Raw genomic sequence first — 27,590 nt, forward strand, 5'->3', positions numbered from 1 at the left:
ACCGGGCTCCTCCACCCCTGCTCCTCCCGCATGGTGCGCTCCGCCGCTGCAGGTCCATCTCCTCGGAAGCGACATCATTATCTCCCCGCAGGATCTCCGGCACTTTGCTTTAACATGCAGCGTGTCTGTATGTGTAGCCGTCGTTGGAAGCCCTGAAATGAGCAAACGGACTCCTCTAAAGCCGCAGACACGGAAGGAGGAGTCAGAGGATCGCCCCTTTTAACCAGCCTGTTACCGCGGCACGTCCGTGTCGAGGCCGGCGGATCGTCACCGCTCCCCGGTCAGGATGAACCTGTCCGTGTCCGTGACAGCCGAGCCGTGCTGGTACTGCTGCAGAGGCGTCTAGGATGGCGCTGCTAGGAAATACAAAACAGCGGTTTACTGACAGCCTGGGGACACTACACAGAGAGAAACCGGGTCTGATTAAGTTAAAGAGACATACCATCTCACTCCGTGCGCCATATTCACGATGCACATCCTGCAGGATCCTGGACTGATGGATATCTGGGAATCACTTAATATCCCAAGCTTTTCTTTGGAATTACATGTGCAGCCAATATATAAGGCTCCTTTAGTCACTTATAAGGGACCTAATTTGATCTGAGGATCCATGCTCTCTCGTGTGTCTGAGTAACCTCTATACTTCATTCCTGGAAAGCTGGGAGAATGCTTGATATCAAGATGAAGGAGACATGTAGAATCTGTGGCCGGGAGCTCTGCGGGAACCAGAGGCGGTGGATCTTCCACCCAGCCTCCAAACTCAACCTACAGGTGCTGCTGTCCCATGCCCTGGGTCAAGAACTGACCCGGGATGGCAGGGGGGAGTTTGCATGCTCTAAGTGCACCTTCATGCTGGACCGCATGTACCGCTTTGACACAGTCATTGCCCGAGTGGAGGCTCTGTCCATCGAAAGGCTGCAGCGGCTCTTGCAAGAGAAGCATCGGCTGAAGCAGTGCATCGGCGGTTTGTACCGGAGGACTAATCCGCAGGAGGGGGCTGTGACATTTACTGGAAATAATGAAGGGTCTGGAGATGGAATGGTGGATATTTCAGGTCTAACCCACGCAAAGTACTGTTCCCTGCTCCAGGAGGATTTGGTCTACTCTTTGTACGAGTCCTGGGCTGATGATGGGCTGGACTGCCACCATCACCACCACCCTCCGTGTTCTGCTGGTCCAGGGTCAGAGGCCACAGGTGCAGGCTCACACCACTGTCGACCCAGCACTCCCAGATGTCGAGGATGCTCCTACTGGCGGGTGGCAGACTCTGACTATGAAGCTGTGTGTAAAGTGCCCAGAAAGCTGGTAAGAAGTACCTCTTGTGGACCATCAACGAGATACTCAGCAAGCGTCATAGGAGGGAGTATAACAGGTGGAGAAGCGGAGAGAAAGAACGATTCAGAGGAGGCCCCGTCATCTCGAACTCTGGTCCCTGGAACTCAGGATATTTCCAGGACTTCAGACAGTGATCGCACACTGGCTGGACAAGCCAGCTGCAGCCCATCAATCGCATCCCTGGAGACGGCCGAAGACACCACTCAATCTGGAGCAATGAGAGATGGATCACTGATCTCCCCTGGCGAAGCGATAGAAGACCATATATCTGACTCTCTGTCTGAGGAGCACATGGGAATGACACTGTCCTCACCTGGGCCCAGCCTGTCTCTGACCCTCAGTTTGCTGCAAAGCTATACAGTCTACCGGCCAGTCCAGCACACTAGAGGAAGCAAACTGCCGGTCCTCATCCGACGAAGCTCCAGGAATGGAGCCACGCGGCTGCATTTCCTAGATCCTCTACTAGGGATGCCTTTTGGAGAAAGAGACAACCACATGCCCACTCCCGAGCTGGAGACCCCTTTGATCAGGGTGAATTTGGAAGAGAATCACAATCTGAGCTATGCTGACATGGAGGATTTATTGGAAGACTTGTACAAAGAATATCCTCCCCCTCCTCCACATCAGGTATTAGACCTTCCAGAAAACCACGTTGCTGCTGAGAGGAACTATTTTTTTCCTCGGCAGCACCCAGAGTGAACAAGCCTAACCCGCGTCAACGTTTCACTGTGCACCCTGCCCATGAAGTGTTGCTCCCTCCTCTTTTTTTAGTTTAAGCAGCTTCAAAATCAAGATGTCAGTTACTTATACTACTCACAGCTTCTTCAAATAGCTTCAACTCAAGAGATGTGAGCTGTGGTTTGTGTGTGTGATGTGCCTAGTCTTCTATGTTTGGTTTCATCACACTTAGCAACTGCAGTCAGGTTTAGGTAGGCAGTTGCACATGGCACGGCCTAGATCCTTCATTAGTGTGTGTGTTAGCAAACCATAAGGTCATTTTTACTGTCAAAACACGAAGTAGGAAATGAAGGCACAGGTATTTATATAGATCAAAGTTATCTTATAGGGATTTTTGAACTGCGGTTCTGTGAAGTTTTGGTCCGTGTTACTATACCAACTACACTGATGGATGCTGCCAGCTGCATCAGTCGCTTTCATCAGCTCTGACCTGTCTGTCCACTGCCATTTGTGCAAAGATTGTACATACCTGTGCTTTTCCAGCTCTTGTAGCCGTTTGGATGTCATCCTGGCGGACTCACGGATCAGACGAACGGTCAGCGTAATGTTGCATAGTAACACATCATCGTTTGACTGAGTTTGAGTTGCTTCACTTTTCTACAAACTCACTGTGATATGATGTCTTTCTAAAGTTGCAAGGGAGCGGAAATCGTTCACTAGCAAATTTGGGGAAATGCTTAAAATATGCACGGTGGCGCAGTTGGTAGCACTGTTGCCTTGCAGCAAGAAGGTCCTGGGTTCGATTCCCGGCCTGGGGTCTTTCTGCAAGGAGTTTGCATGTTCTCCCTGTGCATGTGTGGGTTCTCACCGGGTACTCCGGCTTCCTCCCACAGTCCAAAGACATGACTGTTAGGTAAATTGGTCACTCTAAATTGCCCTTAGGTGTATGAATGAGTGTGTGTATGGTTGTTTGTGTGTTGCCCTGTGATGGACTGGCGACCTGTCCAGGGTGTACCCCGCCTCTCGCCCATAGACTGCTGGAGATAGGCACCAGCTCCCCCGTGACCCACTATGGAATAAGTGGTAGAAAATGACTGACTGATGACTGACTGGCTTAAAATATAAAACTTCATGGAGGTTATGGAAATTTATAGAAAATATCTGAAATTTGGAAGTACTTAAACTTTATTATATCCAAACATAAAACTATAAACACGTTTTGTCAGAGGCTGACATGCATGAAAAATAACATTTAAAAATAAAGAACACATACAATAAAAAATATTTTTAGCCGATATTTCTAGAAATCATTTGTGCATGGGATAGAGGAATTCACAGTACATGTAGTGGTTGTGGTCTCAGTACCATGGGATTGAGGAATAGCACAGATATACTCAGGTGAATTCTGGTAGTTTTGGTTAATATTATACTAAAAAGAAATGTTCCCAACTGGATTTATGACCCATATCAGGGCCAAAATTCAGTATTTTAAATTCCAAGGTTTTTTATTTCTACAAGTAATTTAACTGTTGCTGATTATACCTTCACAGGGCCTCGCTGTGAACAAACTTTCCCTTTTAATGCTGTAATAGAATGACATGCCATTGCTAAACTAGTTCAGTGCAGGATTTGGCCCACTTTAAGTCTGCATTGCTGCAGAGAATCTTCTGCTTCAGTATATATGTTTGCAATGCAAAGAAAAACAGTCCAAGCTCACGCCATTCAATAATGTTCTTTAAGGGGGATGCATTTATTCTCTAAAGCACAGACTGATGACCGAAGTAGGTTAGTTAAGGGAAGACATCTAGACAGCGTGGCTCCGCTGTTGACCTATTTTCCTCAGGCCTTGGGGCAAAGTGAGCACACAATGTCAGACCATCTCAGCTCTGGCAGGCTGGCTGCTCAAGCAACACAATTCTAGTTTATTTCTTGTATCTAAAAAAGAAAACCTTTTGTATTTATTGGGTAAAGTTCTGAAACATACTACACACTAACCTCAGTGTTAATAGAAGTTCAGATTGTCACATGATAAGTATACTTGTCATGCTTTTAGTGAAATAAGGTGGGTAGGAAAAGATAACATTTTAGGTGAAGTTTTGCGTATCAATGCTCACAAACCACTCCAGTGGCTCCTCTGCTTCATACGGCCTGTTAGCCTACAGTATTGCAAAGAGATGAGAGGTCTGCGACTGATATTCGATTGAAGCTTGTTTGTAAATTTTTAACCTGCCGATACCAATGTTCGCCCATTTCAGTTTCTCATTAAGAAGCAGAATATATGAAAAGAACAACATTAAAAAGGAGGATTTGACTATTCGAAAACAAAAACAAAATGAGCTTGGCATTTTAGTGTCTTATTAGCAATTAGCGGGGTTAGCACAGCTAGCATTACTAAAACAGCTCTCTCTGTGTTGTATTCCCTGGAGAATGTAGGTCCTTACCTGTCAAAATGCCCAAATTCAGAATAAGAACAGAGCATCTTTTCTGTACCGTGTAAGCCTTCCTGTTATTTGTTGAAATTCCCACTCTCTCACAGCCTGAATGAACCACAGTAATACTTGGGAAAGCAAACCCATTTAAATTGCTTTTTGTGTCTCTGTGGTTCATTTGTCTTAATTTTTAATCACCTCCCTTATACTGAAAAAATACTACCTGCAAGTCCTCTTCCCTCAGCATCAGCTTCCATAGAGAAGAGTATTAAAAAGATTATATTATTGAGTTGTTGAAAATCATCCAATTCACCAGTTACCAACTAAATAATTTGTATTGTGGTGCCTCTCTAGTATTATGTAATGTGGAGGTTATGCTTGTACACTTTCCATAAATCTGTAACAAAACAGTGGGTTTATTACAAATCATTCATTCATTCAATGAATGAATTATTACATATAAATTTAATTCCTTCTTTTTCAGAGCCTCGTTGAGGAGCAGCAGACTCAACTCAACCAGTACGAATGTGCAGCGGGTCAGTGCGTCAGCGAGCTGCAAAAGGCACAGCTCCAGGTGCAATCTCTGCAGGCCAAGATTCAGGAGAGCGAGGCAAACAACATGGTGGGGAACAATAAAAATAGCTGCACCTTACATTTGGATATTTTTTCACACTGCAGGTCAAATTGTGTTTTTCCTTCTCTAGAAGCTACAGGAGAAGCTGAACGAGATGGAGTGTGAGCTGCGTTCGCTCCGACAGGCGGCTCAGCATCAGGAAAGAACCATTCAGGGCCTCACAGAGTCCATCACTACCAAAGACAGTGAGGTCTGTGTTTGCAGATGAAGAAATGCCAGTATAAGACAATTTCTGAACCTTTTTTAAAATTTGCTGACTCCTATCTTCCTTCTCTCTCTACAGGCACAGGAGCTGTACCATCTGATTGAAGGCCAAAACAACACTCTGTGTAAGCTGCAAGAACTGGCCCACCGTAACCAGCTTGCTCAAAGCCAGGTGAGACCTGATGCATGTTTTTGTTGGGTCCCCTGACCAGAAGCTGTCCTTATTTAAGGTGAAGATATAAAGTCTGATCCTTTTATATTTTCTTCAGACTCCTGCAGGCATTAGTGAGTGCCTAACACTTGCCCAGCTTCAGGGTGAGTTGGTCAGGGTGCAGAGCTCGCTGTTCTCGCTGGGTCTGGAGTTGGATGCCAGTCAGAGGAGTCTAAAACAGAGCCAAAGGCAAGGGGACGACCTGCTGAGATTTAAGGACAGACTGAACTCTGACCTACAAGAAGCACTGCAGCACAGGGAGGTCACCGAAAAACACAACCAGGTCAGCGCGGACATTCATGTGCGATTTACCCAAGTGCATAAGGCGTGTATGTGTAACCTCTCCTGTTCCTGCTGCAGGACCTGCGCTGTGCTCTGCAGAAAATTCGCTCTGAGCTTCAGACCAAAGAGGTGGCTCTGAAGGAGTCCGAGGCAGAGAAGATTGCAGCAGCACAGGAGAAAGACAGAATCATTGCACAGCTCGAACGTTCCCTGCAGGACAAGGAGCAACAACTGCAGGTAGGGCCACACGTTGCATTCACAAAGACATAGATGCTCATGTGCATATGTTTCTTGGAACGGATTTTCGATCCGCTGAATGTTACTGTCTGTAGGAGTATTCTGAGATGTTGGAGTCGACAAAAAGCTCCAAACCAAGAGATGCACTGCTGGAGAAGCTGAGAGAGCGGATTAAAGAGAGAGATAGAGCTCTGGAGGTAAAACACAAGCACACGCTGTGATGATGTTTCTGTAACAATATAAACTCCTCAAAAGAATTAGCAAACATTCCTTAAGATAGTAATTTCCCACCCTTTTAATGGTACTAGTTGGTGTTTTATTTTATTCTGTTTGAAAGCCTTTTTTTGTCACCTTTACAACCAGGTACAATTTATAAGTGTCATGCATTCACAGAATTAGCAACATAGCTAAATGTGTGTGTTTAGGTGTGCCAGATCCATACAAAGCCACAACAGCTTGACATGTCCTGCTCCTCATGCCGGTCACCAGCCTGGCTACATTTTGCTGTTGGTTGGCATTCCTTTCCTAGATGTGTTGTTGAGGTCAACCAGATTGGTGGTGTTGGTTTCTCTCGCACAAATAGCACTCGCGTGCTTATTCCACAAGTGCTCGGTTGAGTTGAGCTGACCAGTCTGAACATCTAGAGGTACTTTGATGGTCCTGGCTCTGTGGGATAACTTTTGATGTCATCCTGAATGACCAAGTTAGTTCTTAGATCCTGGAGATCTGGTTTGCATGTTAAAGAGAGATATACCATCCGACACCATCACCTTGCCCCTGTAAAAAATTTGTTATGTGTGCACCAATCTGCATATATCAGGCCCATTTGCGCAGGTGTGATTGCAAGCATAATGGTTGGACATGTGCAGTCTGTTCCTCACTGTCTAACCAGAGATCTATAGATGGCAATGCTGTTCAAATGTTGACTGTAAATCTCTAGAAGAAAGTCATGGTTGCTCTGTGAAGCAAGGATGGGGAACCTTCCTTATTGGGGTGTTGTTTTCCTGGGACACTTCTTTGTCGTCGGTCTTCGATTTCACCAGTCCTGAAGGGGCATTTTGTTGCAGGACCGATGCAAACCGGTGGCCTCAGTTGGGTGCCAGTCAACTGCACCTGGCAGAACTTGAAACTTAAAACAACAGGAGAACATTGCAGGGATTTTTGATACATTTTTGAAGGGGACCTACTCATGTTTAGCTGTGTTGCTCATTCCAAAGGTGGACAATACTTGCTAGTTGAACCTCGTAGTAAGAGTAACTAATCAAGTTTTTCAATGATTTTAAAACAACAGCAATTAGCATTCTTTAAAGGGATAAATAATTGAATTAAAAAACTTTTCCAAACTCGTTTTGAAGAGTTTAAACACTAAAAACACATGACATGGTAATAGACAGTCTGGATGTCAAACTAGAGGGTTTATTGAATGAAGGAACACTGTTCCTGACTGCAGCGCTCCATAGATGACAAGTTCTGCTGTCTGGAGGAACGCGAGGGCCAGGTGAGGTCGCTGCAGCTCGCCCTCAGGGAGAAGGAGCGGGACCTGGAGAGGCTCCGCTGCATCCTGTCCAACAACGAGGAAACCATCACGGTATGCTCATGAGTGCATCTCAGAGACATTTTGGGGGTTTTTCCTGCTATTTGTATAAATGGGTCCGTGTGGTATTGTATTTTTCTATCACCAGAGTTTGGACGCTCTGGTGCGCAGTAAAGAGCTGGAGCTGGAGCAGGCCGCAGAGGCCTACAGGAACCTGCAGTGGCTAAAACAGAAGAGCGAGGAGAAGGAGAAAACTGCTCTGAGAGAGAAGGACACCATTATTCACCAGCTGCATGCGGCCCTGCAAGCACGCACCCAGGAGATACAGGTAACACCAAAGACCTCCTATTATCAGGGCCTCTAAAGTGCAGCTGTTTGGGCAGACCTGTGTTACCAGTTCTACTTTTGCAAACACAACAGATATTGCTGACTCTGTTCCCTGTGGCCGCTTCCTGTTTTATGTACATGTGCAGGATCTAACTACCACGCTTGTTGCCCGGGTCCAGGCTGGTCCCACTGGGGTTGTGGAGGAGCTGAAGGCTCAGCTCGCTCTTAAAGAGAAGCTCTTCCAGGAGCTGCTGTCCGACCGCAGCCAGCAGACTGATGAACACCAAGCACAGGTCCAAGATCTGCTCAACACGCTCAGCTCCAAAGACCAGTATCTCCAGGTATGCAGTGGTGATGAAAAAGAATATCCGCCTAACAGATGCTAGATCGGAGCACAAAATAATCCTTTCATCTTTTTTCTTTCAGGACTACTCCTACAGGCTTTCCTTAGTGATCAGTGAGCGCACGAACGAGCAGCAGGAACTTCGCAAACAGTTGACACAGACGGAGCAGGAACTGTATGAGCTGAGGAGGGAGAAGGAGAGGGAGATGGGAGGAGAGACGGAGCATCTACGAAGCCTGCTCAAAGAAAAGGAGGCCTTTATTAAGGTATCTGGTTATGCGTCTCTCTTTGATTTACCCGTCACTTAGTCGTCTTTGCTCCTGATCTTCTCAGTACACTTTGTGTCAGGAGCTGATTCAGAAGCAGGAGGAGGCTGTGCAGGAGGAGAATGAGGCTGAAATTAAGGCTCTGAAGGAGGAGATTCAGCTGGTGCTGAAGAAGGAGAAGGAGGCTCAGGTATCTTGTGACCCCCAAGATGCTGCACCAAAGCCATCTTTGTATTTAATTTTACATGGTGTTGTTCTCTTTCTGCAGAAGGAAATCTCTGATCTGCGTTCTTCTCTGGCCCATCAGCAGATACAGAGTACAGCGACAGAAGACCGCACTCATCACAAGGCAAAAGTGAGTCATTTAGGGAAAAAAAATCCTTTTTTAAATTTTTTTGTACAGTGCCCTATAGAAGTATTCATACCTTTTCACATTGTTTCAAATTCTAACCACAAAATGTTGTATATTTTATTGATATTTTATGTGATAGACCAACACAAAGTGGCACGTATTTGGAAGTAAACAGAAAAATGTTTGTATATCTATTCAGCCTCCTTTATTCTGATACCCCATTATACCACCCAGTGCAACCAGTTGCCTAAGTGAAACATTGATGACCAACAAAAATAACGTCAGGAGTAGCGCACCATTCCCACAGTAAAACATGGCGGCATCATGCTTGTGGGAAACTTGTCAGAGTCGATGGGCAAAATAAAAAGGAATCCAGGAAGAAAAACCTCTTAGAAGCTGCAAAAGATTTAAGGCTGGAAAAGAGACAATGATAAGCCACTTTGTGTTTGTTTATCACAAAAAAGACCAATAAAAAACAATTACATTTCTGGTTGTAACATTACAAAATGTGAAAACTTCCAAAGAGTAAGCATATTTCTGCAGAGCACTGTATATATTTCTCATTCTTAACTCTTCCTACTTCTGGTCATTAGTGTGTGCTGGATCAGCTGGTGTCTGAGTACAACAAGCTGAATGATGCCCTAAAGATAGAAAAGAGGTTATACCAAAATCTGACACAGCTTAACAGGAGTGATGGGTAAGGCGGATGCTTTCATTTCTGTGAATACAAAAACAGTTTTCTTTTTGGATTTTTACGAATTTATGCTTTCCTCTTTTTGCAGAAACAACAGCACAGAGAAGATCCAGACCCTGCACACTGATCTGGATTCAGTTCAGGCACTTCGAGGGCAGCTAGAGGAGGTTCTGTCCAGGACCCGTAGCATGGCCCTGGCACTGGAGCGGGCAGCTAAAAGGCAGCCTGACTTTGGAGGTGGGAATGGGCGTGGACTAGCCTCCACAGCTGCAGTCGGCACTCTCACTAACGCTCCCTGATGCTCAGCACTTCAGAGTAAAAGTCTTAATGTGAGACAGAGCTGCCTCCAAGCACTGAGGGTCAGTCCTAGAATGGGCTGTATTCATAAAGAGAAAATAATCTGACCCTTAGTCTGGAGGCAGCTTTGCCCAGTCAGATAGCTCTGTTCAGATTAACCTGTCTGAAATGGAAAAATGTGCATCTCAGAGTTTTATCTATTAATATATTCTGTGATCGTTGTGTGTATGTGTTTTTATTGTCTCTGACGACTGCCTGCTTTGCAGTTCGGTTTGTTCTGCATTGCCATTTCTGTGTGCCGTCTTTCATCGGCCGTGCTGTCTCTCAGTGAAGTTTGGTTTTGTGGAGATATTCAAGTTCGCACCTTACAGTGAAACGTCTCACCATTCATAATTTGTTTTTATGTCATCTGTTTGTCAGCATCTAACAAAGGTCCAAAGATGGTGTAGGACTTCAAATCTTAAGGGTTAACATCAAGCTTCAGCCTTTTTTCGGCGTTCTGTAATCCTGCTCTGCTTTAGTTACATTTTAGTCCAACAGATGAAACCTATTAAATATTAGCTCGTAGTAACTAGTTCGTATAGAAAAAGTGATGTCATTATTTTAATAAATGCATCATTTGGCAACATTTGCTTATCACTTCTGGGTTGTACTGAGATACCAGAACGATCTACAGACATGCTTGCACAGATGTGAAACATTACCTGCCCGTTAGAAATTAATAGAGAACATTTTCCAGGGATCCTCATCTCAACTCAAAGGTGGAATAAATGTCAACACTTGTTTTTTTTAATGCATTAAAAATAAATGTGCTGTTTGTTTGTCAAAAGGACATCTGGTATGGATTTATTTGTACCGTGTTTCATTAGAAATTTGGTCATAAAAATATATCAATTTCTAAATCAATCATAAATCCACAAAGTGGTCCTTGATTAGCCCTCCTTTCCCCAAAGATCCAGCCTCAGAGTGGTTTTCTTGTTTGAAATCTTGAAACTGAATCAAGTTTGGGATTTCTGAAGATTAAAATGTTTTTGTCCAAATTAGATTTACCTCCATCTACTCACTCCCTTGTGCATGAAATTGTGGCATGGTTGTCCTGTTTGCATGGCTGTTCTGCTTTGAACACCCTGTTTGATATTCCCATTCTAAAAATAAAGGCTATAATCAGGCCTAACATTATGACCAGAGAACCACTAATTATCGCTTTATCGTTTCACCTATTAGTGGGTGGGCTATAACAAGCAATAAGTTAACATTTTGCCCTCAAAGTGTTAAAAGCAGGAGAAATTGGAAGGGTAAGGACTTGACAACTGGGTCAAAGCATCTCCAGTACTGTATCTCATGTGGGATGGTCCCAGTCTGCACTGGTCTGTATCAAAAATAATTCAAGCAAGTAATGGGTGAACCGGGGCTTTCACCATTGTAGGTGGGGTGCAACGGCTATGGTCTGATCCAACTGACCAGCTACTCTAGTTAAATTTGTTACAATTAATTCTGGTTCTGATGGAAAGGTGCCTGAATACACAGAGCATCACATTTTGTTGCTTATGGGGCTGTAGACTGACAGTGCATCTGCCATCCCTTTAGCAGCACAATGTGCTCTGCCACAAAGCAAAAATGGTTCAGGAACAGTTTGATAAGTTGAATTGGCTTCCAGGTTCCCTAGATGAATAAGCCGGATAAGTCCCACCGTTCAGCATCTGCTGCTAACGTTTTGGTGATAGGTACCAAAGCACACCCTTATCGGAGTAGTGGAGTCCATGCCTTGACAGGTCGGGACTATTTTGACAGCAAAAGGCGAACTGACATACTATCAGGCAGGTGTTCATAATGTTGTACCTGATCAATGTATGCTTTCCTTTACCTGAAGATCTGTGATGTTAAGGATAAAAACAGAAATGACCATTTGTTTTTTTGTTGTAAAAAAAGCACTATGAGCCAAACAGACACGTGGTGCCACAGCACTGACAGAGCCTCACATCCAACCCTTTTGTAGCTCACAGAGCAACTGTTAAATCAATAAACGCTCTGTTTGACTGAGCTGGCTGCCCTTTCATTAGCAACATCAACCTCCCCTTTAAACAAAATCTAAGATTCACTGAGCGACTGTGAAAAACAACCCAGACACACATTGTGTGGTTACCTGTTTTTTGTCAGTGGGAAGGATGATGTGAAACTATTTCTTTTAAAAGCTCCTGCCGACTCACTTTCCACCAAACCTCTGTTTCCTGAAAAGCAACATCTTCTCCAGCTCCCCTCCTATTCGTGGGTTATTACCCACAATACGTTAGTAAAACATAAGCAACACCATTAAAGATGGTACGCAGTCAGCACAGAGGTCTTTAAAGGTCAAAATCTACATACATGTGTGTCAGCTCTGTGGAACTAAAGCTGGTCTCATAAACACATGCACACACTCAGTGGGTATTTTGTTATTTTTTTGCAGGCTAACAAAATATGACATAATATTTCCCTTTAGCCCCATGACTTCCAGTGAGGTGATTCAGAGCTGAGAGAGGTCTGTGGAATGACAGGGATAGAGTCGGGATTCAGGAGCAAAACAGAGGATAGGGAGAAAAGCTGCAGCCTAACAATTATATAACAGTACTGAAGGAGGTGGATGCTGTCCTTACATGGTTATTGTGCTTCCAGAGTTCAGCTCAGAAGACGAGGAGGAGGTAGACGATGAAGAAAGCAGCAGTGAAGAGTTCACTGACAGCATAGAGGAGGATGATAACAGCCTGAACTCCATTCAGGTAAAGCCCCATTTTCAGTCTTCTAAAGGAGTGTTTGGCCTTCTGTTAAGAATAAGACCAGAATGAACATGTTTTTCTGTCTTGTTAGGCTTCAGCGAAGCCTCAAAGAACTGCTGATGAGTCTGGACAGCTGGTAGAGGGGACATTACACTATATAAAGCAGCTTGAAGAAGCTGAGAGGGCTCTAAATGTTCAGCTTGAAAAAGTGCCATCACAGCTGGAAGAGGATGAATACATGTCTTTATCTGAGATGAGGTGGATATTTCAGAATCTCCTCAGATATATTCAAGTTTGTTTTTTTTACTTTCCCTTCTCCTCTGTGCTAATTTATCCTTTTTTCTGGGGCTTTGTGTTTCGTCCTGCAGGAGTGCCCTGCAGAGGTTGCAGCAGGAGAATGAGGCTTTGAAAGAAAGTCAGGGACGACCCAGAGCAGTGGGGCAGAGGAGGAACACAGACAGTAAACTGAACCCAGAAGAGGAGAAGGAGGGTGGAAGTGCAGAGGAAGAGGATGAAGAGTTTGAATCATCTCCAGTCTTGTCGGGGAAGCGAGGGCCCCCTTGTGTTGGCATCGAGTCGGGGAAGAGGCACTGCATGAGGCCATGCTCACTGGACCTGACGTCCAAACAAGCTGAGACGGTAACATCTTCACATTTACTTTGACAGCCATTTTTTGTCATATATTTTTAAAATATTGTTTAGGAAATCCTTTCAATCTATTAGTTTGTAATCAAATATAATTACAAATGGGATTTTAGCTAGCTAGTAAAACTCTTATTTCAAATCCAATTTTTCCAGTGACCACTAAATGTTTTAATGTTCACAGCGGATTGCAAAAGTGTTTTTCCGTTTAGTTGCTTTACAATCACATTGAGATTTTATGTGTGACCAACGCAAAATATTGCAAAAATGTGAAGAAAATGTTGCACAGATTTTATATTTCTTTACAAGCAAAAAACTGAGAAATGCAGCGTGCAAACTTCCCTTAGTCTGTACTTGAGTCTGATTCTTACTCATTTAGTCATCTACATCTGAGTTATGCTTTATTTAGTCGTCTATAATGTACATTTATGGCCAGTTCAAGGTTAGTTAGATTGGATGGAGAGTCATCAGTTTTCAAGTCTTGTGACAGATTCTTCATTACATTTAGGACAGCACTTTGACTGAGCCATTGAATATGTGAACACAAATATGCTCTGATCTAAATCATTGCATTTTAGCTCTGACTGTATGTTTAGCGTCATTGTTCTGCTGGAAGGAGAACCTTCGCCCCGCTCTCAAGTCTTCTGCAGCCTCTAACATGTTTTCTTCCAGGACTGCTCTGTGTTTGGCTTAAACTATCTTAAACTATCTTCCTATCAACTTGGCTCCCCTGTCCCTTCGGAAATAAAATATTCCCACAGCATGATGCTGCTTCCACCATGTTTCACCTTGGGAATTGCGTGTTCAGGTTAATGAGCAATATTAGTTCTCTAAAACACTATCTTACCTGATGAGATCCCCTTCTTCTACTTGTTTGCTGTGACCCCGTCATGGTTTGTGGCAGACTTCACGTGACTTTCTTCCTGCCACTATTCCATGAAGGCAAGAGTTGTGGAGTCCTCAGTTATTCGTTGTCCTGTCAACAGATCCTCTGCAGCTCTTCCAGAACCTTTTGTATAAAAGTTTTTGGTTGTTTTCGGACAAAATGTAAAACAAAAAAGATCAATGGGTATAAATTGTTTTGGGAAGGACTATATTACTTACATATATTTCTTCCGTTTCATGTATATAATAAATTTTTGGTGCAGTCTGTGTGTTGCATAACTTATTGATTCGTTCAGTGTAAATTTAAATAGGAACCATAATACCTTTGATAAATTATTACCCTTCTTAATTCACCATACACTTTTGGCCATTGTTTGTTGTAGATAGCCACTCATTAATGGAGTCCAGATTATCTGGCAGTGCATATGCAGACTGTGTTTGTTGCTGAATCCCCTTCTTGTTGCAGACGATAGAGTCCACCAGTGGCAGCAGTGAGCTGGGAGCAATTTGGCAGGATATAGAGGAGGGTCTCCGGGATCAGGCAGCTCGTCTGCTCTCAGACCTGACTCTGAGCCTCCAGGAGAACAGAGAGCTAAAAGAGAGATTGATGGTGTCCGAAGCCACTGTCCATGCTCAGGCTGAGCAACTCAAGGACTACAGAGATCTGCTAAGTGAGTTTTTCCTGTATGCATGTATTAAAGCATGCATGAATAACAAGCCTGCGCTTAAAAATACAATCAGGTTCTGTTTGTGTCTGTGCCTTTGCAGCAGAGACATCTGTGCAGCAGGCCAGTAAGCAGGTGCAGGTGGATCTTCAGGATCTAGGCTACGAAACTTGTGGGCGCAGTGAGAACGAAGCAGAGAGAGAGGACGCCAGCAGTCCAGGTGATTCAGAGAGATCAGGCTTTTCTAAGCCAAAATATTCATTTTCAGCCCTCCACAATACCCGTCTGGCTTGTCAGGCTTCATTGTATCTCATCCTCTCTGATCCACTCAGAGTTTGACGACTTGGAGATGTGCACATCACTGTCCCAACCACGGGACTGTGAAGGCGTGGGTGGCAGCTGGTACACTGGGAACTGTAGCAGTAACAGAGGAGCTTATGACATGGAGGATGAGTCTGCATCACTCCAGCAACTTGTGCAGGATCTGCGCTCTCAGCTTACCCGCTGCCACAAGGTGATCCGTGGACTCCAATTACGAGTTCGCTCGTTGTCCGCCACGAGCGACTACGCCTCCAGCCTGGAGCGCACGCCCCGCAAGGTTACCAACTCATCACCCTGGAGTATCCCATATATTCAGATTTATTCCACAGGCAGATCAAAGCAAGTCTTCTGTTTGATGTCCACCTTCTAGGTAAACTGGGCGTTTGAGAGATCAGCAGGCCCCAGTGGAGTGGAGGATGATGAAGGTTGGCTGTCAGACACGCAGAGAGTTCGCCCCAGCTCCAGGCCTAGCAGGGAGCTGCTGGATCTTATGGAACGTGTTGCATCACTTGAGGCTCAGCTGAAAACCACTCCTGCAGAGGGCAAAGGTCAAGCAGAAGAGGGGAAATGTGCCACCTGGCCTGGGTGAGATGACAGTTTTAAATAAGGGCAAAGGAAAGGGGCTGCTGGCTCTTACAGTGAGAGCCAGATATCTTCTGGATCAGATGCACTTTCTCTGGAGTTTGTCAGCAGATGCTCATGAGTCAAATGAGTCATATGACTCCTACCCTTAAGTGCACAGAAAACTAGTATCTCTGTTCATTCTGTGGTTCACTTTAAGTTTAACTGTGGGTGTTTCTTTCTCTCTTTAGGAAGTATAACTCTCTGATCCAGGCACAAGCTCGTGAGCTGTCCCACCTCAGGCAGAGAATGAGAGAGGGCCATGGGGTCTGCCACATCCTGACACAACACCTGGGAGATACCACCAAGGTGCTGCTTATCTTATGTGTTTGTGATATTTCATCCATCTTCTACAACATATGGGAGACAGGAAGGCCTACTGGAAGAATACGTGTTTATGTTTTCATATTTTCTCCAACTCCCAACTGTTTTCAGACTTTTGAAGAGCTCCTGCGGGCCAACGATGTTGATTACTACATGGGTCAGTGCTTCAGAGAGCAGCTGGCTCAGAGCAGTGCCCTGGCACAGAGAGTGCTCACCAAAATTAGTGGACGTAAGGAGAATCTTCCTATCAGATCTGCAAGCAGCAGAACTGTCTTTAATCCTTCTCTGCTAAATGTATTGTGTGCTCCTGTAAAATGTTCCATATTTCCTGGTTCCTAATCATAGATGAGGGTGCCGAGAACCACAATGAAAAAACAGGCCATGACCTGCTTGCCTTCAGGTGCGTTATTTGGATTTTCAAATTCTGTGTTTGTGTGAACATGTACAGTGCCATTTAGAAGTTTACATTCAATCATCATCACCATAAATGTTGTGTAAAGCTTTTTTTATTTTTAATGATGGATTCGAACTATTCTTTTTCCAGTGTGCAATGATCAGACAACCAACACCTTCAATAAAGATTAAACAAACATTTGTTGAATACTTTACTAATAATTTACTGTAGATTTTCTCTGATCCACATAGGGTTAAAGTTATAAATACAGAGTCAATAGACCCCCACTAATATTTGGCTGAATGTCCCTTGATATTTTGCAGAAACAGCACATGCTGTTGTTGCCATCAGCGAGATCTTGGCATGACTCTGGCGGAATATTTGACTCTGCTTTCCTCACCTAATGTTACCCGACACAAAACAAGTTTTGGTGCTTGTCTGTGATAATTTTCTAGTTGGAACAGCCAACCAAAGTTTTACTCTTTTCAACCTCATATAGTGGCAGTTTTTGATATGGGCGAAATGACTCACTGCTCAGCGCCCGATTCTACTCACAAGCACTTTTGGGGGTAAAAAATAATGTGTCACTAGCATCCTGGCGGAGGTTTGCATTACTTGTTTACATGTTTAGTCTATAGTGAGTGGGGATCCCCTTTGATGTGTAAGCTATAATACCATATGCTGCAGCCTGACTGATGATGCTGAAGTTTGAATCTGATTTATAGCTTCTGATTTGCCACCGAATGGCTATTTTACTGTTTTGTATGGAATCTGGAGAAAGTTTGACCGTCTCTAGTTCTAAATCTACAGTACTTGGACTGATCAAATCTGAGCTGGATAATTCAAAACTGAAAAGATATACTTTTTAGGATTTAGGAAACCTGCATTGAATTGTGACATCACTAAATGGACTTTTTTAATGCTATATTGACAGTAGGACAATCTTTATTTGAGACAGGTAAAAACTACTTTATTTAGACTGAACAAACCTGGACTTATTCTTCAGAACAGTTTGATTTGTGAAAGCTTTACTGTGTTTCTGAGGATAAAAGATGGATATTCTTACTGCTTGTAAAACATGTTTTTTAAATCTTGTTTGTCTCAATATACTCTGGGTTCTACTCATGCAAGAACCACGAGTGACCTTAGACAAAATGAAATTAATGAGGATGTTGAAAACCCAACCAAGGAACTACCACAGTTCAATCATTAACTGGGTACTGCTGGCACACCAGTGTCACTATCCACATTGAAGTGAGTTTAAAAGTTACACTGTCTGAGAGGTTAGAGACAGAGAGCGAAGCTTTACTTTCTATAACGGCATTTCAAGCTTGGCTTAGATTTGCAGCTGCCGACACAAACAAGCCAAATGTTCTCTGGAGAACAAGATAAATATTGGGCTATTCAACCACACTGGCACAACATACATTTGGAGGAGTTAAAATGAGGGTTTTATGCCAATTCAGACTGTAAAAACTGTACGGCACAGTGTTGGAACAAACTGGATGTATTAATAAAAGTTGCTTGGTTAATAATCCTAAACGGGTTTTGGAATAAAAGCAGGGTAATGTTAAGTTTCTGGAATTGCCTCGATCTAAATCCTATTGAAAATGTACAGGCAATGCTTAAAGGCTGAATCTGTGGCAACAAGCCACCCAATTTCAATAAACTCTTCCATTTCTGATAAGTGTTCAAATATTAATCCAGAATCATCCTAGAGGCTCATTTTGAACCTGGATGGATTATATAAAATCCATAATAAATTTAAACCTGTGTTTCATACGATGTTTAGATCTGTTGATCTCCTGTAAGGGTGCCAGCTTTAGCTCCTGGCGATTGAAGGTTAATCCACACTTCATAAATGACCAATAGGTCTCCCACTTGTCCCCACATTTTTTATTAAGTGGTTACTTTTGCTTTGATAGCAATTTCTATATCACAAACTTTTTGTGTTTATAACTTTGCATTTTTCAATCAGTCATTGATAATTGGGTATCAAAGTTCAACCATTCATTATTATTAGTATAGCTTCTACCTCAGTAGGTTTAAAGAGGGAAAGTAGCAGCCAGGTGGTGTTATTTAAAGCACTTCGTTAATCATGTGTGAGCACCTCTTTAAACACAGGTTTTCCTCCAATGCCAAGGTTGAAAGGTATCAGCAGTAACTTAAGTAAAGCATTTGTTGCTTTCTGTCCATCTGGGATGGGTTAGTATTTAATATTTTAATTAACTTTTGCAGCCACAGGACCCTGCAGTCTTTAACCTGACCATGAACTCTTCTGTATTTTCAAGTCAAATGTGAGGCCATTTGTCTGAGAACTAAGCCCTGGCCCTAACTGGGTCAATCAACAAGGAAAATAATCACAGGCACACAACAATATCTGCAAAAGAAAAAAAATTAAAGTGTTGGCATCTCTCAATCAACATCCAGACCTCGACCTGATTAAAATTGCTGTCAACAAAAACACCACACTTAAATGCATATTTAGGAACCAGTAAATCAGCTTGGAATTGATTGCTGTGGGTGAAAGACCCTTTTTTTCATCCAGCCCTGTGCACTGATTTCTGTGTTTCCATGCAGGCTGAATAAGGAGCTACAGCAGAAAGATAAACTAATTGAGTCACTCCACACCAAGCTCCAGCAGCGTCCTGAGACTCCATCGAGCTGCCACGCCCTCTCTGAGACCACCGACCAATCAGACAGGACCTCCTTGGTGTCTGATGAGTACCAAAGCAATGAAGACTTGGAGCTGTGCTCGGAGATGGTAACCACAGAGTTTCAGGAGGAGCAGCGGCTGCGGCAGCAAGGGCATGCATCAGAATCTGCCGGTATTAAACTCTTAAAATGATTTGTTCCTTCTCTCTGTGAGATGCATCTTTCTGTCCCTTCATCTTCCATACCCCTCTTCTAGTCTGTCCATCTCTACCACCTCTTCGTGGCCTCCTCAAGGCTTCCAACAGCTGTCCCAGTATGCTTTGCTCAGCCACTGTAGGTCTGAATACTCCTACAGGTAGAGGTATGGGAATAACAGCAAAAAGAAAATCTTATTTTTTGTTTGGTATGTTTCATTTCCTGTCATTCTCCTCCAGCCCCTTTCAGTGCACCCATCTCCTCCCTCTCTGTATCCTCTGGCCCTGACGTCTGGGGTTATGAAGTCATTTCTGACCCCCGGCCCAGGGCCCTGTCTGTTGCCGGTGTTTGCCCAGAGCTGGACATGCTCTACAATCAGATGCATGAGCAGAACAGGGGTGAGGGGTCACAGAGAGTGTGCAGTGAATGAACAGTTTCATATTTGTGTGTTTTCACGAAATCTCTGGCTCACTCTTCTCTTTCTGTGTGCTTGTATCTGATTACAGGCTTTCCAGTTCCCCAGGACAAGACCCGGTTTGGTCTTTCACCCAGCCCTCATAACCAGCATGACCTCTCAAGCTACAACCAGCTATCCCCTCATGCCTTTCAACACTACCAGCTTGGTGGCATCCCTGAGGACCACTCCATTAAATCTGACTCAGGTCTTGTAAGAGGAAGGTCTCTGTGGGACATGGACAGCGTAGTTCAGCCAGCTGGGGCCCTTTCTGGAAACCAGACGTCAAGCAGCCAAACAGGTGTGATGGTGTACACGTTTAAAGATGCCCTGCAAAACAACTTTTTCTACATTTTGTCACTTTACAACCACAAACTTTTATGTGATAGACCAACAGAAGACCAAACGTGAACACACCATCCACACTGAAATACATGGTGGCGACAGCATCATACTGTGAGGATGAGAATCTGTTGCAAGACTGAAAAATTGATGTTAACAGATGCTCTCCATGTAATATCATTGAGTTGTTGTACAAAGAAGAATGGTTGTAAATTTCAGTTTCTATGTCTTTAAAGCTGGTAGAGATAAACCCCAAAAGACTTGCAGAGGTAGCTGCAGAAAAAGGTGGTTCTAAAGTGTTGCTCAGGGGGGTAAAATACACATACATGCCATACTTTTCACCTTTTTTGTTGGTCTACCACATATAATTCCAATAAAATACATTGAAGGTAAGCTTTACCCAGGTGAGGAATTCATAATTGTTGTGATGTTTGTCTGTAGGAGTAAATTTGATCGAGGAGCACCTTCAGGAGGTGAGATGTCTTCGTCAGCGCTTGGAGGAGTCCATTAGGACCAATGAGCAGCTTAGACAGCAGCTGGAACAGAAACTCGCCTCCACTGGGCGGGATGGAGGTGAAGTATCTTCCCATGCTTGAGTTTCATCAGAATACCTCAATGGCGTCATTTTCATTACATTTATTAAAATAATCATATTTGGCTTTTCAGGAGCACCAACAAACATCTATATTCAGGGCCTGGACACAGTGACCCAACTTTCTAATGAAATCAGGGTCCTGAAAGAGGAAAATCTTAGTCTACAGTCTCGTCTGCAGGCCAGCACAGGTACTTCATCATAAAGTTTGCAAGAAAAATAATTTATTTTAATTTGATGCATAAAGCTATCGGGTTTCTCTTCTTTCAGACACCAATGAGGAGGTGGTGCAACTGCAGGAGGCTGTCTTTGCAGCCAGAACCCGCTTGAAGCAGGCCGAGCTGGAGGCACAGCAGTGGAAGGAGGAGCTGAGACGTCTTCATGCTCACACTCAGGAGCAGGGACAGCAGATTCATGCTCTGAGGCAGGAGCGACAGGCCAACCAGGACAAAACCAACAGGTTGGTGTCTCTTCCAGCATTGTTTCTGCTGTTGCTTTTGTGTGACTTCTGTGTATTATAACGTATAACTACTTTATCAGGCTACAGCATGAGATGTCCCTGCTGCAACAGCAGATGAGTGAGAGCAGAGAGCTGATCCACTCGCTGCAGAATGAACTGCATGTTTACGATCGCGTGTGTTTCAGCACCAAAGCCAACAAAGGTCAGTCTTTCATTTCTTCTTCTACATTTTATTACTGAAATTTAAATCATTCTACACAGTTTACTGTAAATGTCACTGCTTTGGCGCCATCTAGTGGTAGAGTGGTTAATTACCCCTTAGTTACAGCGCCTCATAAGTAATCATACAACTTGAGGTTTTTTATGTTTTGCCACGTTTCAACCTCAATGTACTTCAGTGGGGAAATTTAGCCACCTTTAAATACAATCTTCAAAAGTCACCTGCATTGTAAATGGAGTCGAAACTGTAGCTCTGATTGGATAAAGAACATCTGTTGACATTAATTTTCAAGTCTTCCCACAACTTTTCAGTTGGATTTATTTTCAAACTTTGACTGGACCATTATAACATATGAATATATTTTCACCTAAACCATCCCTTTGAAGCTCTGGTTGTATGCTTAGGGTTGTTGTTCAACTTGAGGGCGAATCTCCGACTTTTGTAGTCTCACTGTCCCTGTTGTCCGTGGCAAACTGTAAACAGGTTTTCTTATGACTTTCTTTCAACAGTGGCTTTCTTCTTGCAACTCTTACATAAAGACCAAATTATTTTCCTTCCACTTCAGAATTATGCACTTTTCTGTGTTGGTCTACCACATAAAATATAAAAATAGATTCAAGTTTGTAGTCGTAAAAAATTTTAAAGAAAGTGCTAAGCACTTTAAATTAATTATTTCAGAATAAAATCAGAACAACACCTTTAAGAAAGAATTCAAACCCTACATCCAGGGCTTTTTCCTGTGTTCTTCCTGTTCAGGGTATCTGGTTGAGGTCGCAGGTTTCCCAGTGGAGCTGGGGGAGTTGCTGGGGGAGGTCAGGAGTCTGCGGGCCCAGCTCCAGAGCAGCGTCCAGGAAAACAGTGCTCTAAAGCAGCTGGAGCTCCACAAGCAGCTGGAGCAAAAGTTAGGTGTTGGGTCACCCAGAGCTCCATCTCTGTCTGCGCTCACCGCCAGCCCTCAGAGGGAAACCTTCTACAGACGACAGCTGCTACACGGTTAGACAGAGCTTTCCAAATATAACGCCAACACACTGTAAAGCGACACGCTTGTGATGCTCGGTGTGCTGTGGTTTGGTGTGGACTGCAGTGTCTCCAAGCCTGCTCTGTGTATCTGTATGCTTCACAGACCCAGCACCGTCTCCACCAGTCAGGGACATTGGTCTGTTTAACTGTGGATCACCTGGTCTCCCCTATTCAGACCTGGATGACAGCCATAGCCCAACCAATGGTGTGACCTTAACTGCTCCCACATTATAGTGGTTTATGCATGCTTTATAATAATAATAATAATAATGATAATAACTCTTTGTTTTAACTTTTATCTGCCTGTTTGTGCTTTAAACAAATTTGAGATCTACTAATTCTCTTTTGCATTTAAAAAACTGATTCTCGTCATAGTCTTTAAAAAACCAACGCACCTCTGTTTCTTCCAGTAGACCCTCTTGACCCACACTCAGAACTAGAAGGGGAAGCACCTGATGGATCATTTGCAAACCGTAACGGTCGCCACGCCATTGGCCACGTTGATGACTTCAGCGCTCTACAGCAGCAAGTCCTAGAGGGCCGGAGCCTCATTCAGCGCATGGAGACAACATTGCAGGCCTGCCTCGGCCCACCGCTGCTTGAGGGCAAGCAGAAAGAGGGCAGCGAGCTGGTCTGTTTTCACTACTGACATGCACAATCATGTTAAAACTGTAATGTACCCCTAGCTAAATTAGTTCTGCCTGCAGGTTGTGGACTATGGATGTGTAAAGAGTCTTTTGTCCAACACCAAGACTCTGAGGCAGATCTTGGAGGAGGCAATGTCTCTGCTGAAGATGTTCTGGAGAGCAGCTCTTCCTAACACAGATCACTCCACACAAAACCTTAAGAAGGTTTGACAAACATAAACCTATATTAAACTAATTTACTGATGTTTAATCAACATGCTAAAAGAATATTCTGTGTGTGTGTGTGTGTGTGTGTGTGTGTGTGTGTGTGTGTGTGTGTGTGTGTAGGAGCAGTGCCTGAAGGAGGAGATTTTGTCCTTGAAGCTGCGTATATCTGAGCAGGAAGAAGTTCTCAAAGGGACAGTACAAAGACTGAGGAGCACCAGCCGCACCAAGGAAAGCATGGAGCACTTCATCGTCAACCAGTGTGAGTGTTCAAGTAAATCTGTGTGCACAAAATGTGGGTTTAACAGACTGGACTGTCCCTTCATTAAATCAAAACAGAGTCCACATAGAAATCCAGCTGTTCTGTAAACACCTCAGAGGTTTTTCAGAGAACATTAGAGAACAAACAGCATCACGAAGACCAAGGAACACCGCTTATAGGTCAGGGGAAATTTAAAGCAGGGTTAGATTTTAAAAGAATATCTGAAGCCCTATTTCAACTTTAACACAGGGTACACAGCAAGCATGTAGAAGAAGGTCCTCTGGTCAGGTGAGACCAGAACTGAACCTTTTGACCTACATACAAAACATAGCAGGGACAGGGAAGCTGGTCAGAGTTTATTAGAAGATGGACAGAGCTAATTTATCTATTAAAAAAGACTGAGTCATAGTCCAGGACTAGATCCAATTAAAAATCTGATAGCAACTAGAAATGTGTTGTTCACAGTCATTCTCCATCCAATCTGACTGAGTTTAAGCTATTTTTCAAGGAAAAAGGGTAAAAATCTTAGTCTTTAGATATGAAAAACAGGTATAGACATACCCCAAAAGGCTGTAGTTGGAGTGAAAGGTGATTCTACGGTGTTTTGACTGTGGCAGATAAAATGCAAATGCATGCCACAGTTTTCAGATTTTTATTTGTAAAATCATGTATCGCTTTCCTTTCTCTTCACAGTATGCATTACTTTGTGTGCATAAGCTACATTTTTCGATGATTTGTTTTTGCAGTATCCCGAACTCGTGATGTGCTGAAAAAAGCTAGGACGAATTTAGAGGTAACCACACTCACATTCACTTGGATAGGACTTGATTATCTGTGTATGTGCTCCAAATTTCTAGTGTGATGATCAGGGTTACTTGTTGTGACGTCAGATGTGTCTGAAACGTGTGTTGTAAACTCATCACTCTACTGTCTCCTTGTTCCTTCATTCTGAATTCGTTTCTCCTCCTTTCTCCCCTATTATCCCTCAGAAGAACGAGCTGAGACTCTCCTCTCTAAGCTCCTCCCCCTTCTCTCCTCCTGCTGGTAATTGTCTGAAATCTTGTGGTGTGGCACATGGTTACATGCAAGTTCCACTCTTTCCATTTCTCAGTATCTCACAGATTATGTTTTATTTGTTCTGAAAATAAACATTCTGGGAACTGGAGCTGCTCTTACCTGCTTTTTCTAATCATAATGACATCACAGCTTTCATGTCAATTGAATGATGGGAACAGGATAGTAGAATAATCTCAAACTGTGAAATTTATCATCTTGAGTTTATCCTACTATTAAAAAGGATGGATTTATTAGGTTCTCAATTTTTTTTACCAGTGATGCCGATAAATGTGGAGGTCGTTGTATATTCACCTCATAACATTATTGATTTAAAAGCCCTCCTTCGTTTACACAACTTTAGAACAATAATAACAGTTTTGTAGAATAGGAGTACATTACATTGCTTTAAAAATTGCAACCTTTTCAGACACTTTCTACAGGCTGTGATAATTGAATATGTTTGGTTTTTCTTTCCTGTCCAGCTGAGGACCCTGGAGGTGCTGCCAGAGCACAGCCTCCTGATCGCAGTGTCCTGAGGAGCAACGGCTTTCCTGGAGTCACCGGAGCAGAAGCTAATCAGTGTCTGGCAACAAGGAAGCGCAGCAGCCAGTGTCTGCTTTAGACTTTCAAAGTACCAACCTAAGTGCTCCCATCTCTGACCTCTATGCTTAAACAGATCCCCCTCCTTCATCCTGTACGCCAGCCTAACCGTTCAGCCACCGCTTCTCTCCTTTGGACAATACAGTCACAGTATAAGCTGCACATTGAGCCTCCCTTCACTCCCCTCCACCTCACTCATTGTCTTTGAGTTTGGCTTGCCGTGTGTAAGACTACGGGGCTGATTGAAAAGTGCTTCTGATGGTTTCAGGGATGTGTGTCCTACTGACCGAAGTGTCTGAAGTTGCCTTTAGCTCTGGTTCTGTGATTGCACACATTTATAGTGGTTTTCAAAAGTATTTCAGGTACAGATGCTTCTTTCATCTGCACCCACACAGAGCCAGACAGCCTGTAGACAAAGAAGGTTTGAGCATGTTTAAAATGGCTTTTGAGAAATGTTCTGCACACAGATGCATACACATACAGTCATATCTATTTGTGTGTGATTGAAACAGCTCACTCAAAGACAAATGTATTTCCTCTAAAACTGCCACTGAAATGCAACTCTCCTCCTTGTGGCGCTAACACAAAATGTTTGGCAAATGCAACACAAAGAAAAGTGACATTAACGATCTCTCATAAGACATGCTAGAGGAATGTGTTGTAGTTAGGCTGTGTGCTAGACAAGATTATTTGTTGTTGAGTGATGCTACTGCAAAGTCCAATGCCTCCTTTTTTTATATCCTCAAAGTTAACAAAATCAAAAAATCTGCGAGCTGGGTGTACCGGAGGAACCAGGCCCAACACATATACTCACTCCCCAGTGAGGCTTCTCGTACGAGCATGTGCAATAAGTAATTATGCTGCACTGGATCATAGTTCACAGTGCTTCTCATGGTTTAGACACAACCAGTGTCGTGATTGTATTTATTTCATGAGTGATGACGCATGACAGAGATTGTGTACATGAAAATCTAAGCATTGGAACGGTTACTTGCCAAAGTTTAGCTCAAACTTTTCACTTGCCTCGTCCACATGAATGAGAAAACCTGTTATATCAGCCGCATCGATACTAAGCTGTCTTGCTTCCTTTTAACCACAGAGACAGTAACCGTTAGACACCTGGTACGTATTTAAAACATTTGTTTGGACCAACACTCCAGTAGATTTTTCAGTCAAGGCTATTTGTTATTGTCTCCTAATGTTATTTGTAGAATCCCCAGAGCAATAGCAAAAATAATAAATTCTTACAAATGATGCAAACTTTGGCAGGCTGTCAGTTAGGGTCATTTTCTATTACTTATCGCCTAAAAAAGCTCATATTTACTTTTGCTTTAATGTATTTTTTTGCTGTACATGATGCCATTTTGTGCTGTAAATAGCAACTTTGTGTGCATGTGTGGGTATATGTGTGAAAACATCCAACATTTGCTTTTTTGCAAAGTTGATTATCTGGGTACCTGTGCAATAGCTTGTTTTGGTTTATTTTGATGTTAAACATCATTACGGTGTGTGTGTGTGTGTGGGTGGGTGTGTGTGTGTTTGCTACTCACCTGCAGTGTACGATTTGTATGCGATGTGTATTAGAAGATTAAGCCACTTTGAATTAAATAATTGCATAGGCTTATACTTGATAAGTAATCGCTAACTATGTCTTCAACATATGTAACACTGATCATGTATCACCTATTATAAAGCTCAGATTAATGTTGCTTCGCTTGCCTTTAACCTTAGCCTGAGAGTTTACTCTCAGAGGTAGAAATGGCCTTGACCAAGCGTCTACTTGATTTCTGTTGAAGTGGGTTTTGTTCATGCTCAAGTTTTCAGGAAAAAAAAGACAAAAGTTGCCAAGTATTTCAAAGTTAAAGGGAAAGATTTTGAAGAATTGTGTTTTTAACTATGTCTCCTGAAATGATTGTGAAACATTAAATCAGCAGAGTACCTTGTCAAAGTGTAAACAAAGCCTCTTCTTGCTTTTTGCTAATGAGAAGGGAACCAAACAGTGGATAGTTGTTGGTATTGAATTGCATATGTATATAGTGCTATGTGAATGGTGCAGGTTTATCCTGAGGTTGTGCTTCTTGAACTAAATTGGCCGATGCAGGACTCTGATGTATCCTGTGTCTGAGCAGGTGTTTAATGTCATTGAAAAAGTTTTGGCAATGATGAACTGCGAGAAAGAATGAATAAAACACTGAAAATGTGTTTGTGGTTGACTCCTGATTACTATTGCTTGTGACACTCTCATTTGTTTTAGAGCTGAATCTCACCTCCTCTGCATGTGTTGTTGCTGATAAGCAAGAATTAATTAAAGCAACGAATGGAAATGCACCAAGAAATAAACTTGTGACCAGAATTGGATAATTTTTAGGTTGATTGGACTTGACCAGCACCTCACCGGTGAGAGATTCAAAAATCCTATCTTTTTCCAAACAACAAATGCTCCATACATAAGAAC

At 43.1% G+C, this 27,590-nt stretch overlaps 1 protein-coding gene across 8 annotated transcripts in view; it reads left to right on the forward strand.

Annotated features, from left to right (window-relative positions):
- The window catches only part of LOC124869484 (myomegalin-like), a 54,882-nt gene extending 27,545 nt beyond the window's left edge, over positions 1 to 27,337 (forward strand). Inside the window, exons 1-41 of one of the 8 annotated variants that reach the window (XM_047367344.1) lie at positions 162 to 1,962; positions 4,927 to 5,064; positions 5,147 to 5,266; positions 5,360 to 5,452; positions 5,550 to 5,774; positions 5,852 to 6,010; positions 6,106 to 6,207; positions 7,461 to 7,598; positions 7,693 to 7,872; positions 8,018 to 8,212; positions 8,298 to 8,480; positions 8,563 to 8,670; positions 8,749 to 8,835; positions 9,426 to 9,529; positions 9,615 to 9,763; positions 12,476 to 12,579; positions 12,668 to 12,834; positions 12,945 to 13,215; positions 14,570 to 14,774; positions 14,872 to 14,988; positions 15,101 to 15,366; positions 15,460 to 15,674; positions 15,902 to 16,019; positions 16,146 to 16,263; positions 16,380 to 16,434; positions 19,009 to 19,256; positions 19,340 to 19,444; positions 19,518 to 19,676; positions 19,785 to 20,033; positions 20,516 to 20,647; positions 20,741 to 20,857; positions 20,937 to 21,126; positions 21,207 to 21,328; positions 22,103 to 22,339; positions 22,470 to 22,571; positions 22,780 to 22,997; positions 23,074 to 23,217; positions 23,341 to 23,479; positions 24,226 to 24,272; positions 24,469 to 24,523; positions 25,018 to 27,337. In XM_047367344.1, coding sequence (XP_047223300.1) covers positions 667 to 1,962; positions 4,927 to 5,064; positions 5,147 to 5,266; positions 5,360 to 5,452; positions 5,550 to 5,774; positions 5,852 to 6,010; positions 6,106 to 6,207; positions 7,461 to 7,598; positions 7,693 to 7,872; positions 8,018 to 8,212; positions 8,298 to 8,480; positions 8,563 to 8,670; positions 8,749 to 8,835; positions 9,426 to 9,529; positions 9,615 to 9,763; positions 12,476 to 12,579; positions 12,668 to 12,834; positions 12,945 to 13,215; positions 14,570 to 14,774; positions 14,872 to 14,988; positions 15,101 to 15,366; positions 15,460 to 15,674; positions 15,902 to 16,019; positions 16,146 to 16,263; positions 16,380 to 16,434; positions 19,009 to 19,256; positions 19,340 to 19,444; positions 19,518 to 19,676; positions 19,785 to 20,033; positions 20,516 to 20,647; positions 20,741 to 20,857; positions 20,937 to 21,126; positions 21,207 to 21,328; positions 22,103 to 22,339; positions 22,470 to 22,571; positions 22,780 to 22,997; positions 23,074 to 23,217; positions 23,341 to 23,479; positions 24,226 to 24,272; positions 24,469 to 24,523; positions 25,018 to 25,157 — 7,317 coding nt within the window. In that variant the 5' untranslated portion in view covers positions 162 to 666 and the 3' untranslated portion in view covers positions 25,158 to 27,337. Of the gene's footprint in view, positions 1 to 157; positions 1,963 to 4,926; positions 5,065 to 5,146; positions 5,267 to 5,359; positions 5,453 to 5,549; positions 5,775 to 5,851; positions 6,011 to 6,105; positions 6,208 to 7,460; positions 7,599 to 7,692; positions 7,873 to 8,017; positions 8,213 to 8,297; positions 8,481 to 8,562; positions 8,671 to 8,748; positions 8,836 to 9,425; positions 9,530 to 9,614; positions 9,764 to 12,475; positions 12,580 to 12,667; positions 12,835 to 12,944; positions 13,216 to 14,569; positions 14,775 to 14,871; positions 14,989 to 15,100; positions 15,367 to 15,459; positions 15,675 to 15,901; positions 16,020 to 16,145; positions 16,264 to 16,379; positions 16,435 to 19,008; positions 19,257 to 19,339; positions 19,445 to 19,517; positions 19,677 to 19,784; positions 20,034 to 20,515; positions 20,648 to 20,740; positions 20,858 to 20,936; positions 21,127 to 21,206; positions 21,329 to 22,102; positions 22,340 to 22,469; positions 22,572 to 22,776; positions 22,998 to 23,073; positions 23,218 to 23,340; positions 23,480 to 24,225; positions 24,273 to 24,468; positions 24,524 to 25,017 lie in introns of those variants that run through there. The other 7 variants (XM_047367343.1, XM_047367351.1, XM_047367348.1 and 4 more) reach the window with 7 other exon arrangements.
- Positions 27,338 to 27,590: the final 253 nt, after the last annotated feature.

Source organism: Girardinichthys multiradiatus, chromosome 6, assembly GCF_021462225.1.
Source record: "Girardinichthys multiradiatus isolate DD_20200921_A chromosome 6, DD_fGirMul_XY1, whole genome shotgun sequence".
In the NCBI taxonomy this organism is placed as follows: domain Eukaryota; kingdom Metazoa; phylum Chordata; class Actinopteri; order Cyprinodontiformes; family Goodeidae; genus Girardinichthys; species Girardinichthys multiradiatus.